Below are 13,515 nucleotides of genomic sequence, written 5' to 3'. Positions count from 1 at the left end.
ACTGGTATGACTAATGGTTTATCCAGAAAAAACTGCCCTTGGCCGGCTTTAATCTGGAGCAGGCTTGCTCCCCCCCCCTTTCTATTGAAAGACTTGTTTGGCTTGCAAATAAACTTGGACGGATCTGAATAAAGTGCATTCATCCAATATCATTCAATCAAATCTCTTTTTGCACTCGATTAGATCAGCAAATAAAAGGGTAGTTTCGAGATCCCAGGAAAGCTAAGAAAGCATCTTTCCCGGTGCCTCTTTAACCAAGTTTTAAAGCTATACGGAGGAGGGGGGAAATGAACATTCTAAGTTTAGCTGGTAAAGAGGAAAGATATACGGGTGGATAATTTATTTGAATATTCTGGTCAAAGTTAAGCAGGAAGCAAAGCCTTAGGTGGAGTAATTTGATTCCAGGTTAATCAGGTTACCCAGAAAAAATGCGGCTAAAACTTATTAGAATGCCCACCTACCCCCTCAGAAAAGTGGCAGAATGACACGGAGCAAATAGGTTCTCCCCCTTATTCTACTTTAAGCCTTAACTAAACATTGGCTTGCTGCGTTTGGTTACCCAACAATGGTATTTTGTTACCCAACCGATAATATCCCTTGGTAAGTAAACCAACCAACATCTACCTCATAACCATAATTTGATGCTTGCTAAAACTATGAAACACCTGTTTTTCCATGAGCCAATTGTGTATTCCTGTTTTGAACTAGCAATTTTAACATGGGCAAGAATATTTGCAAGGTAATTGAATGACAAAAATCAATCAATCTTTAGTGTTTCCCTTGCTAAAGATTATAGAATATGAATGAAGGTTTCATAAACATGGTTTGATGAGCTTATGTGAAACTCAGTCTGCCTAATTTTATCTGGTGATCACCAGCAACTGGTCAATCCAGCGTGATCAATCCCTCAGAAGACCATGATGGTGCTTATTTGGTGAGGTTTTTGCAAGTTCACAAAGTGAAGCTTGCCATATGCTAATGCAGGTCACCATATAATCAGACCTCTCCGTGTCCGCACAGGTATTTGAGCTATTTGCCTCCTCAAGTTACCTGCTGTCTAGAAACTACAGGCATAACTACAATTGGTGACTGGTTCAGAAAACATGATGGCTATTAATTTTGGTATGATTCGACAATAATGTGTTGGGCTCTACAATAGAAGTCTTGAAAATACTGTCCCGGTCACCATATTGTCTTCCAAATCTTCAATAGCCATGTCAGAAATGCAATAATGGATACTTTGAAGAAGAACAGAATGATGAACATGAGAACCCGCCAGAAGGCAAAAAGCTCATTAACAAATGATGCAATAACAGAGCGTGAATTATCAGCTACAATGAGAACACTAACATCAGCAAAGCATAAAGCAAATTGATCACCAAGAGATCATAAAAGTGGAACCTTGAAGCAGATCCTGACAGCTGCACATACCCAGAAAAGGTGCCTCCATTAATTGTGGGAGTTCGATTAGATGATCCAGTGTTCTTGCAGGCTGCCTTTGGTGCCCCAGCCTGCAAAATTTCATAGACGGATCTTAAAGAGATGTCAAAAAAGGTCTTTTAAGATAATTACAAAAACAATTACAACTATTGGATCCAGTGTTTGGATTCTTTTGATCATGGAGAAATGGCAACATAAACCAGCAGCAGGCAGATGCAACAGTCATAGATATGCTGGCTAAGCAAGTTCTGGGTTCTAGAGATACAACAGTCACCGAAACAAACCTGGCAGGCAGTAACCGTGTTGCACCCACATAGGTTTAATCCATTCATTCTATCTTGTATGTCGAAAACACCTCCGCCATCACTTCTCTGCAAGTATGTCCTTTGTTTAGTCAGTTCCACCTTTTTTACTTTTGAATACCTTTCCATTCTTGAAGTGGTAATTTAGTCATACCATGTAAAAGTTCACTGCAATGAAGTTAGGCAGAATATTTCCAGCTGCTTTATAACAAGCATCAACCATTTCGGCAAGTCCAACTGAGTGCTCTTTGCAAGTTTCATTTTCAAAAGGGATTGTAGGGAAGAAATTTTGCAGAAATAGAGATGCGTATCTTGAATTCAGTGCTTGTGATTCCCTTCTATTTGGACAGGAACCTGGTACCATTCCTGGATCTCCAGCTGCCAAGATCATAAGGTCATGTAAGAAGCCAGAATGTAAGATGACACTAAGTGAAAATCTAAGGAGAAAATCTTAGGGGAGAAGGGATGTAAAAGTGCAAAAAGAATGAGAATCAGTCCCTTATACAATGATATAGAGTATAGCTTGCTAAAAATACCAAATATTGGTTTGAAATCCAGAAGCAATGCCAATATCATGCTTATTGCATTCTGCATCACTTGTAAATGAATTGAATGAACAAAGTTTGCCTAAAACCATAAGAATTCAATTTTTTCATCTTTTAGTAACCATGTAGAAAAGCCGATTTTCTGATTTATAATCTCTAATATCAAATTTGTTTCTGCAAGGTGATGAGGCACCAAATCTCAATCATGTCAGTCCTAAGCCCATCTGGTAGTGAAATGAAGGGGGTGTAACTGAGCGAAGCTTGCTGGACCCTGAGTCTCACAAAGCTTGACCAAAGAGGAAATGAGCCAATCTTGATCCTGAATTTCAGGTTTGAAATTAAGTTTTAATCTCTAACATCAAATTTGTTTCTGCAAGGTGATGAGGCACCAAATCTCAATCATGTCAGTCCTAAGCCCATCTGGTAGTGAAATGAAGGGGGTGTAACTGAGCGAAGCTTGCTGGACCCTGAGTCTCACAAAGCTTGGCCAAAACTTAATTTCAAACCTGAAATTCAGGATCAAGATTGGCTCATTTCCTCTTTGGTCAAGCACCTAACTGAGCCGAGCTTCAAGCTAATAAGAACACAGGCCTATCTCAACCGCCTAGATAACTTTGAACCAAGTTAAAGTGAGAAAAGTTTAAACCAAGCATAATTCAAGCTTTCTTCGTCTTGAAAATCAATGTTTATTAGACAAAAGAATCCCATATGACCTGTTAAACCATGGAAATGTTACTGTCTATCCCATGCAACCCATCACACCATAAAATGTAATAATTTAATGACATCATCAAATTGTTCAATAAGCCATCCTAGCGATTTTAGTCATTGAATTTATATCAACGATTGAATATAGATATTACTTTTTGAGTGAAAAGTAGTATGCACATACCCATTATAATCTTATAAATTATATATCAATATTTTTTAAAAAAATATTTAAAGTATCAATTAGATATTTAAAATGTATTTTAAGATTAAGTTCAAGTGTACCAGCCATTATCAATCTTGGCTTGTTTAATTTCGATGTGAGCTTGATCGAGCCTAGAATTGAGCCAAATATGAACTGAAAACATTATACATTATATATCAAAAATTTTTTTAAAAAAATATTCTAACTACTAGATATTTTAAAATATATTTTAAAATTAATTTCAAGTGTACAAGCCATTATCAATCTTGGCTTGCTTAATCTCAATTTGAGCTTGATCAAGCCTAGAATTGAGCAAAATATGAACTGACACTTGTACATAGACATATGTACATAACTAATGTTTGAAGTGGTCTACTGTACATATGTAACTACCACATCTAAATAACCATGTAAAAATAAGGATATAATAGTTTCAGGTTTGGTCATTATCCCTGACACATTACATGTACCTTCTACGATCAGCTTAACATATCCCCAAAAATCGTATATCAATACTACAATCTGTAGACCACTTAGGATTAGATTTGAAGTTTCATCAAATTACTGCAAAATAATTTTAAGATTAGCGCCACTGATATTTCTTTGTAACAAGATGGCTGCAAAATGTCAGTAATCCATGGGTGACGAATCTTTCTTCTGCATCCTCTGGAGGCACCAGTTTAGAACCTGATCATGGTGAACTGAGATGGAATTTAGAGGTTGTTTAGCCTTCCAAGAAAATTCATCTAGCAACTGGGAAAAGGGACATTCCCAGGCAGTAACCTGATGCACAATGAATAACATCAACCGAGGAGTATGATGACAGGAAACAGCTTATGCATGTCAAGAAGGGCAATATCTAACCGTTACATAGAGACAGCAGTAGATATAAATGACTAAAAAAAGGAAGATGGATGCTCAGCAAAAATTAAGTGAATGCTAAAGGAGGATATCGACACCATTAATTAGTTAACATATATTTAACAGATGTAGTTCCTGGTGGGGAAAAAAATCAAGAGCCACTTTTGTAAAATAGTAAAACAGAAAACAGATACCGTGGTACTCATGAGCACAGACTTAAATCAAGCCTACCCATAATAAACAAGCCTTATCCCAACAGCTTGGGTTCCTCTGTAAGATTCTTTTCAGTTCACTTGGGAGGCATCCCTTGCCAGTGAGAGCTTTCCCAGATATTTGCTTACACAATACATTTCATCTTAAATTTTTCATCCTTTCACAAGCATTTGATTTGCTCCAGTCTTCATAGTGGACCTCCTAGCTTCAAATGAACAGAATAGATACATAGAATACGAGAGACTGCATGAAGGATAGAGGAGATTTACTATGTCTGCTAGAAGTGAATAATGGCTTAGCTAAGAAAATGCATTTTTAAGCATGATAGAAGATTTCCTGACTTAATGGGTGGATAAAGTGCAGCAAGACAAAAGGTTGTGAAGAACAAGCAAACTACACACAAATAACAGAAAGCCGTTATTAGATAAAGTTGGAACACAAGATAGGCTGGTTTTTAACTTATATGGATCTTTTTGCTGGGTGAAATAAAAGAACATGGATCTGAAAGCTACGTACTAGTTCAACCGCCTAGATAATTTTGAACCAAGTTAAAGTGAGAAAAGTTTAAACCAAGCATAATTCAAGCTTTCTTCGTGCTTGAAAATCAATGTTTATTAGACAAAAAAGTCCCATATGACCTGTTAAACCATGGAAATGTTACTGTCTATGCCCATGCAACCCATCACACCATAAATTGTAATAATTTAATGACGTCATCAAATTGTTCAATAAGCCATCCTATCGATTTTAGTCATTGAATTTATCTCAACGATTGAATATAGATATTAGTTTTTGAGTGAAAAGTAGTATGTACATACCCACTCTAATCTTATAAATTATATATCAATATTTTTTTAAAAAATATTTAAAGTATCTACTAGATATTTAAAATGTATTTTAAGATTAACTTCAAGTGTACCAGCCATTATCAATCTTGGCTTGTTTAATTTCGATTTGAGCTCGATCAAGCCTAGAATTGAGCCAAATATGAACTGAAAACGTTATACATTATATATCAAATATTTTTTTAAAAAATATTCTAACTATTAGATATTTTAATGTATTTTAAAATTAATTTCAAGTGTACAAGCCATTATCAATCTTGGCTTGCTTAATCTCAATTTGAGCTTGATCGAGCCTAGAATTGAGCAAAATATGAACTGACACTTGTACATAGACATATGTACATAACTAATATTTGAAGTGGTCTACTGTACATATGTAACTACCACACCTAAATAACCATGTAAAAATAAGGATATAATAGTTTCAGGTTTGGTCATTATCCCTGACACATTACATGTACCTTCTATGATCAGCTTAAGATATCTCCAAAAATTGTATATCAATACTACAATCTGTAGACCACTTAGGATTAGATTTGAAGTTTCATCAAATTACTGTAAAATAATTTTAAGATTAGCGCCACTGATATTTCTTTGTAACAAGATGGCTGCAAAATGTCAGCAATCCATGGGTGACGAATCTTTCTTCTGCATCCTCTGGAGGCACCAGTTTAGAACCTGATCATGGTGAGCTGAGATGGAATTTAGAGGTCTGTTTAGCCTTCCAAGAAAATTCATCTAGCAACTGGGAAAAGGGATATTCCCAGGCAGTAACCTGATGCGCAACGAATAACATCAACCGAGGAGAATGATGACAGCAAACAGCTTATGCATGTCGAGAAGGGCAATATCTAACCGTTACATAGAGACAGCAGTAGATGTAAATGACTAAAAAAAAGGAAGATGGATGCTCAGGAAAAATTAAGTGAATGCTAAAGGAGGATATCGACGCCATTAATTAGCTAACATATATTTAACAGATGTAGTTCCTGGCGGGGAAAAAAAATCAAAAGCCACTTTTGTAAAAAAGTAAAACAGAAAACCGTGGTACTCATGAACACAGACTTAAATCAAGCCTACCCACAATAAACAAGCCTTATCCCAACAGCTTGGGTTCCTCTGTAAGATTCTTTTCAGTTCACTTGGGAGGCATCCCTTGTCAGTGAGAGCTTTCCCAGATATTTGCTTACACAATACATTTCATCTTAAATTTTTCATCTTTTCACAAGCATTTGATTTGCTCCAGTCTTCATAGTGGACTTCCTAGCTTCAGATGAACAGAATAAAGAATACATAGAATACGAGAGACTGCATGTAGGATAGAGGAGATTTATTATGTCTGCTAGAAGTGAATAATGGCTTAGCTAAGAAAATGCATTTTTAAGCATGATGGAAGATTTCCTCACTTAATGGGTGGATAAAGTGCAGCAAGACAAAAGGCTGTGAAGAACAAGCAAACTACACACAAATACCAGAAAGCCGTTATTAGATAAAGTGTGAACACAAGATAGGCTGGTTTTTAACTTTATATGGATCTTTTTGCTGGGTGAAATAAAGAACATGGATCTGAAAGCTATGTACTAGTCAGGGAGAGCAAAAGCCTAAAATTCTAGCTGTTGATAGGCTTACAATAAAGAATGTGGAACATTCTATAAGACATTAGGGAGAAAAGGTCAGGAGATCTTTTTTTTAATTAAAGGTGAACATAGAAAAGCTATTTGAGCTTGATGGTTGGCATTTTTGGTCAAGAGAGTTTTGACAACTTGATCCTATATTTGTTGTCTTATCATGCAGCACTTCTCACTGATGTTCCCTCTACCTGGTTTTAGAAGAACAGATATTTATTCTATAACAAACCCTGTTCACATAATGGCCCTAGAATATCTAAATCTTTCCCACTCTTATCGTGTACTCAAATTTAATACACCGACCATTACATAATCAATGCATCTCATTTCATGCAGGAAACTGATCAAGCCGCATAGAGATTGCTTCCATTAACAATCATTTTTATATAGATGACTTAGGGCATCTGCATCCTTCCCACCCCTATCATATGATGCTAATAACACTATGGTAGATGCATCTGATTTAGTTCAGGAAGCTGATCCAGGTCATGGCATTTGAGAATGAAAACTTCTTTACCTTATCATGCAGTCCGCACATGACTAGGAAAATAAAGCAGTCTTGATCTATCATGCAACATCGGCATGTCAAAAGATCATCTTCGTGCAGTCTGTAGCTGCTTTCAAATTACTCTTTGATGGTGATTAATTGTGTAAAGAACTCACATTTAACAAAGAGTACGGATAATCATCAAATGTTGATAGCAAGTTTTCTGAAACTTACACTCGTTCTCCAATATATACCTCCACTGGTAAGCAATCCCTTCATCAGCCTCCTTCGAAGCATCGGAAGTAAAGACAAGTAGTCGGCGGTTCTTCGCCACCATATCAGTCACGCCTGGCCAATCCCTGCCATTTGTGGGCATTTCTGAGACCGGATACCAATACTTGGCCAGGCCAGCATTGGTAAACAGCTTCGTCAACCCCTTAGGGGCATGCACATAATCTTCAATGAAGATAGTCACGATCTCTGATGGGTTCTCAGTCAGGAATGCCTCCACCTCCCTCAGAGTGTTAATTGCTGGTTCCTAGCATCACATCAACTCGTTAGACAACCTAGACCCAAACTAATTTATATGTAAAGCTCTTTCTTTGCCTCAGCCTCAGATAACTACGCATTCAAGAAGAGAAAAGATATGGAATTGGACTTACAAAGGCAGTAAAGTCGTAGCACTGGCCCTGCAACGAGTGGCAGAGCCAGATATCATCCCGGAAATCATACATGTCCAGCATCAAGCCCCGGACGCCATTCTAGCATGATGTATTAATTAACACCAAAAAGGAACAAAAGAAGAAGAAAAATTAGGAATCGTGCACCAAAAGAAGAAATTTTGAACAAAGATCGGAGCGTAAATCAAAGGAATACTCTCAATTGGTTGGTGACGGTGTCCTCCTGGTTGTAGAACGTGACGCGTTGGACGCCGGTGGAGGAGGGCTCGTTGACGATGGAGAAGGAGTTGTGCGTCACCAACCATGCGTACTTGTTGAACGGCAGCCCGTTCACCTGAAAGCGAAACCACTCCCGGTATTCCTCCTCACACTCTCACTGCTACATTAAGGAAAGAAGTAGAAAGAAAGAATTAGGGGTGGGGTTACGATGGAGGTGGGAAGTGTGGCCTGGCCTCGGATGCAGGAGGGCTGGGTCTTGCCGGAGGCGGGGCAGTTGCCGCAGTAGAGGCCGGGGGCGCAGTCATCCGCCGTCGAGCACGGGTCCAAAAGCTGAAGAGGGGGATCAGATCGAAATGAGACGGGGAGCGAGAACTCTTTCGGATCCGAGAGAGGAGAGAGAATGGCGAAACCTGGCAGCTGTGAGGGGAGCAGGAAGCGATGGAAGAAGGCAGGAGAAGTGCGATCGAAAGCAGCAAGAAGAGCAGTCTGGGATCCATCATCATCGATGTCCTTCGCTTCTGCCGCCCCTGCTGCTGTTTGGAACTAGTACTAAAAGTGGGATGGGAGTAGACGAGAAAGAGAGAGGGCCGGAGACAGGGGAGGGGCCTGGAAGAGGAAAGCGGTGGGACTCCTCCAAGTCGGTGGAATGACGGGAGTGCCCCCTCCCCGCTGCGCGGCACACGCGACGACGGCAAGAGGAGGAGGACCGAGCTCGAGCTGTACTCGGCTGCTGCTTTTCTTCTTTCTTTTTCGCTTTTTCCTAAAGCCTTCATTTATTTAGCACCACGTAACAAGGAAGACTCAGGTGCTTTTGGGTGCATCATCCTCGAGAAAGGCTTATCCGGGGTAATTAAGCACATTCCGACCATATTCGGCGACCAAGAAAGAATGCTGCGCCTTTCAGGCTATGCATACACTTCGCGAGGCAAACAGATCCGTTGATTGCATCACCTCTTTTACTGTCTATCATTCATAAAAAATTCTCCGAACTTTTAGGTGCGGTCTATTTCTTAGTGATTCAACTGGTTGTGCTCATATGAGATTAGTATGAGCCGCCAATGCGAAAAAAAATAACAAAGAATTGGTGGAGCCTACCAAATTGAAGGAATTGCGAATGAATAGTACGAATTAGCATCAATAGATCAAAGAGAGACATATATGATAAAATAAAAATTATAATTTTGATCTTCGGTATTTAATTTTTGCAACTTTGTCAATTGAATCAGTTGTTAAGCTCAACATTTTATGGTTCATAAACATTAAGGCTCATGATTCATATTTTTCCTTTTTTTTCCCCTTGATTGCATGTAATAAAAATACAAGGTGGTTCCTTTCCTGTTCAAGCCGACTGGCATGTATCTTAAATTTCATTATTATAGTTGTTCAATTGAAATTGTTGCTATTGCAGATATTATATATTGAATGAAATGATTATGCCTTCACACTAACTCCTTGAGGTGAAGCTACTTCCATCATTTCCCTTCGCCCTTTAATCCCTAATCTAACTCCAATATCTCAAATACTGCTTTCTTGTCATTTGATCATACTTGAGGAATTTGTTCCTGCCAAAATTGTAATTTGCGACTTTTTTAAGATAGAGTTGACTAACATAGTGACAAAAAAAAACTTGTATACCTTTTTTTGGATAAGTAACTTCTATACCTTTCATTCATACTGCTAATAAGGATAATGACTTTGTGAGCAAACCGTTGCAGATGGCCAATAAACGCTTGGTTAAGGATGACTAATAAATGTCAGGTAGGTGAGCTGTCTATATAATAGAAATTTGAGGAAGAGTTTGAGCCAATTGGTATATTTGGATATTAGGTGATCAAGAATGTATATAGTCGGATAGCATTAGGGGAATAAAAGCTGGAGGATGAAGCTCCATCACTTTCCTTCTATCCAATGTACAATCTTTTGGTCCATAAGAGGAGTACTTGGATTTTTCTTTTATTTTTTTCTTAGATTTTTTTTTTACCCTTCCGGCGGGACTCAAAAAAAAGCAAGTTCAAGCTACAAAGTAGGATAAATATAATTTTTTTATAAATATCCTTCTAAAAATTTAAATTTGCGCAAATATCCTCCTAAAATTTATATCTATTTCTATATCCTCATAAAAATTGTTTTTGCACAAATGCCCATAATATAATGGTTCTTCTAACACCGTTAATAAAACCCACATTTATTTTAATTAAAAATAAAAAAATTTTGAAATTATTTTTTTGTTTTTCCATCACGATCATCTTATAAATATTTATTTTCACACGTCTACCCATTAAGAATATTTTAGTTAACGGTGATAGATTGCATGAGTATATATGCAAAAATAAAAATAAAAATAGATAGAATAGTAAAATAAGTGTTTGAAGAGGATGTACATGTAAATATTAATGTTGAGAAGATATTCATACAAAATTTGATATTTCGAAAGATATTCATATTAAAAAAAAACCTTAAATATAAACACTATGGGTCTTGGTTTCAAGTTTGCATCTCATGACGACTACAAATACAGTAACTAAAAATAAATTGCCACCCTTTTTAACTATAGAAAAATAAAGAACGATAGAAAGTTGGGTAGATCTTCTTGTTCTCCGTTCGACGATGTGGTCGGGGGGCGCCGTATCCTCTCCCCAACCTCTCCTCCGGTCGAGAGCTCTCTGGGGAACGCCTCTCTTCCCCGTCGACCTCCGCCTCGGCCCCTTCTCCTTCTCCTCTCCCTCCCTACTCCTCCGGAAAGCCTCGCCCATCTCGTCTCCCGTGCGCCTTCTCCGCCCGCGCGGCAGCCCCGCCGCGCTGGCGGCAACGGCAGCGCTGGTGCAGGATGGCGGGGCCGCGGCCCTCGTCTTGGCCGGCGCCTACTCCCTGGTCCGCGCCTTCGATACCCTCACCGAGCGGAACCTCATCGAACGGGTATGCGTTGCTTCTCCAATTTGCCTTTCTTTCTCCTTTTTAATGGCATAACAACTTATAAATTTGATTAAGTTTGCTTTCTTTAGTAATCCGTCTTTTTGCATTGCTGCTAGTGATTTGCTATTTCAGTAATGGACTTGTTGGAGCTTAGATATTAGCCTTTTTTTAGCAAAATAGATTTGCCAGGGATTCTTCTTCCAAATATCTCATTGCAAATAATAATAATAATAATAATAAAATAACAAAGGGGATAAAGATGATGATGAGAAAAGAGAAGATTAAAACATAGTGAGTGTATCTCATCCTTCATAGTATCTCTTTAGCTGTACTAGTCAAATTGGGTTTGTAACTATTGCTTTAGCTGTACTTCTTACTCATCTCCACTTCAGAGCAGAGCTTGAGCAGAAAGGTTGTCCATGTATTATCAGGGCTTCTCTTCATGTCCTCCTGGCCTATTTTCAGGTATTCCTTGCACTCAACCTGCAATCAAAATCATCTCTCATTACTTTACTGTGAAGTCTCTAGCCATTTCAACCATGCCATTCTTTATATGTAGCTCTTCAATCGAGGCACGATATTTTGCTGCATTTGTTCCTCTTGTAAATTGCATAAGGCTTGTTACTTATGGCCTCCGCATTTTCAGTGATGAAGGCCTAATCAAATCAGTTACTCGAGAAGGAAAACCTGAGTAACATCCTGTGTCCATTGACATCAATCCTACTCTTCTTTTGTATATCTCTACCATTCATATGGTTGTTTGCAGGGAACTGCTCAGAGGTCCTCTTTATTATGTTGTGGTACTGATGTTCTGTTCTGTGGTCTTCTGGCGTGACTCCCCTGTTGGTGTTGTGTCCCTGGCTATGATGAGTGGTGGTGATGGTAATCTCTTTCTCTGATCAGCTTTTTGTTTCGATCTTCCAGATATTATTGGATGCCTGCTGTAATTTTTGCAGGATTTGCTGATATCTTGGGGAGAAGGTATGGAGCAACAAAGCTTCCTTACAATAGGCAGAAGAGTTGGATTGGCAGCATTTCGATGTTTATATTTGGTTTCTTCTTCTCCATTGGGTGTGTCATTTTGATTACTCCACAGTGCTCTGATTTGTGTTCTCATGAGTTTCTTTTGCCAAGTTTTATATGATTGAATTTGATGATTTTACTAAGCAAAAATCAAACTTTCATGTAACAGGATGCTCTACTACTTTTCAGCATTCGGGTGTTTCCATTTGGACTGGGACAAGGCAGTCGAGAGAGTAGCTGTAGTGTCTTTGGCAGCTACCGTGGTGGAATCTCTTCCTGTTACTGAGTTTGTAGATGATAACATTTCTGTTCCTTTAACAAGTATGTTGACAGCCTCTCTACTTTTTGGCTCTCACTGAGCTACTGCAGTCTTCTAGTTCAGATTTTAAATTGTAGTTTATGCTATTGATCATGTTTATTTATACTGATATAACTATTGGAATGAGGTTTCCCCTAGAGTTTACACACGTTCTTGCAAATTTCACTCTAGATTTTGGATGACAACTTGTGCGCTTACATGTTCATTGGAGAAAAAAGTCCTTAGTTTGCAAAGCACTCCAAACCAAAGTAAATACATTCATACCTTATTATTTGGCAGAGTTCTTTGACATAACTTTATAATGATACAGAAAATTTTTTCAGCATTCGCTATTGACTTGATAGTAATTCAGTTCATTTTAGACCGCTACAAGATCAACAATTCCATTTCGGACACAACTGGTACATTCCAAAATAACTCTACTCTGACATCTTTACTTTTGGCCATGATCCAATATCCAATTTTAATGAAATAAACAAAAGAATGGTCTTATTCGAATTCAAGAGTAGTATTACCGTTGCACAGAGATCTCACACAAAAAAGTCACATCTTTTTATATTTTAATTTTCCTATCATGATCAACCTTGGTGTGGATTGGTGGAATGAATTTCTCTCTCTCTCTCTCTCTCTCTTAATTTTTAACATGCCTCGAGTAAGAGGATTTAGTATCATTGAGTAATTGATACTAAAAAAAGGAGAAATGGAAAAGATGGATTTGATCAATATGATTGTAATTCAACATATATGTAGGCTAATAAAACAATTAGTTATAATAAGAGGGTAAGTGTTGAACTGTTGTAGTCTTTAAGTTGTGAGTGAGATCTCAGGTGAAACCTCTTTCCTTTCTTATGCGGCAGGTTGATAGTTATTTCAAGCAATAACTACCCTCTTTTGATGCTTCATTATTCCTGTGATGCCCTCCTCTGTAATACTAGTGGTTACCTGATTAAATGACTCCCTCTTGTCCCATTACATTCCTTTAGGTAGTTAGGTTGAACAAAAAACTATTTATAAGTAGTCTCTTGTATAAGCTGACTGGTGGTCGAACTTAGTTTTTCCAAGTATCAAGCATATATTAATTAATCAAACCTTGATCGGTCTACTATTTTTGACAATCATCTATAATT

The 13,515-nt window shown here is 38.0% G+C and overlaps 2 protein-coding genes across 5 annotated transcripts; one reads left to right on the top strand and one right to left on the bottom strand.

Annotated features, from left to right (window-relative positions):
- Positions 1 to 1,171: 1,171 nt before the first annotated feature.
- LOC103711502 (PI-PLC X domain-containing protein At5g67130-like) lies at positions 1,172 to 8,944 on the bottom strand. The gene is made up of 8 exons (XM_008797668.4): positions 8,544 to 8,944; positions 8,341 to 8,463; positions 8,111 to 8,248; positions 7,897 to 7,995; positions 7,469 to 7,772; positions 1,897 to 2,120; positions 1,725 to 1,811; positions 1,172 to 1,511 (listed from the first exon to the last, which is right to left on the bottom strand). The coding sequence occupies exons 1-8, from the start codon at positions 8,904 to 8,906 to the stop codon at positions 1,332 to 1,334; spliced, it is 1,518 nt and encodes a 505-aa protein (XP_008795890.1). The 5' UTR covers positions 8,907 to 8,944; the 3' UTR covers positions 1,172 to 1,331.
- Positions 8,945 to 10,662: 1,718 nt separating this feature from the next.
- Positions 10,663 to 12,548, top strand: LOC103711501 (probable phytol kinase 1, chloroplastic). Of its 4 annotated transcripts, none has more exons than XM_008797665.3 (6): positions 10,663 to 11,049; positions 11,444 to 11,511; positions 11,693 to 11,737; positions 11,813 to 11,928; positions 12,003 to 12,117; positions 12,239 to 12,548. In XM_008797665.3, exons 1-6 carry the CDS (start codon positions 10,741 to 10,743, stop codon positions 12,426 to 12,428), a joined length of 843 nt encoding a protein of 280 aa, XP_008795887.1. In that variant the 5' UTR covers positions 10,663 to 10,740; the 3' UTR covers positions 12,429 to 12,548. The 4 variants fall into 4 exon arrangements, with proteins under 4 accessions (XP_008795887.1, XP_008795886.1, XP_026662177.1 ...); XM_008797664.3 differs by having other exon boundaries at positions 10,664 to 11,049; positions 11,606 to 11,737; XM_026806377.2 differs by having other exon boundaries at positions 10,918 to 11,049; positions 11,439 to 11,511; positions 11,606 to 11,737.
- Positions 12,549 to 13,515: the final 967 nt, after the last annotated feature.

The sequence above is a fragment of the Phoenix dactylifera genome, chromosome 1 (genome assembly GCF_009389715.1).
Source record: "Phoenix dactylifera cultivar Barhee BC4 chromosome 1, palm_55x_up_171113_PBpolish2nd_filt_p, whole genome shotgun sequence".
Taxonomy (NCBI): domain Eukaryota; kingdom Viridiplantae; phylum Streptophyta; class Magnoliopsida; order Arecales; family Arecaceae; genus Phoenix; species Phoenix dactylifera.
Note: the sequence above shows the minus strand (reverse complement) of the source record. Positions and strands in the feature narration are given on the sequence as shown.

What these genes read in the sequence shown, in the direction of transcription:
- LOC103711502 (XM_008797668.4), bottom strand. Translation starts at nt 8,906, where the DNA reads ATGAAGGCTTTAGGAAAAAGCGAAAAAGAAAGAAGAAAAGCAGCAGCC. An exon ending in CCGTCACCAACCAATTGAGA is followed by an intron (nt 7,996 to 8,110) that starts GTATTCCTTTGA and finishes ACATCATGCTAG; the next exon opens with AATGGCGTCCGGGGCTTGAT. An exon ending in GCTACGACTTTACTGCCTTT is followed by an intron (nt 7,773 to 7,896) that starts GTAAGTCCAATT and finishes ATGTGATGCTAG; the next exon opens with GAACCAGCAATTAACACTCT.
- LOC103711501 (XM_008797664.3), top strand. Translation starts at nt 10,741, where the DNA reads ATGTGGTCGGGGGGCGCCGTATCCTCTCCCCAACCTCTCCTCCGGTCG. An exon ending in AGCGGAACCTCATCGAACGG is followed by an intron (nt 11,050 to 11,443) that starts GTATGCGTTGCT and finishes ACTTCAGAGCAG; the next exon opens with AGCTTGAGCAGAAAGGTTGT. An exon ending in TATGATGAGTGGTGGTGATG is followed by an intron (nt 11,929 to 12,002) that starts GTAATCTCTTTC and finishes TAATTTTTGCAG; the next exon opens with GATTTGCTGATATCTTGGGG.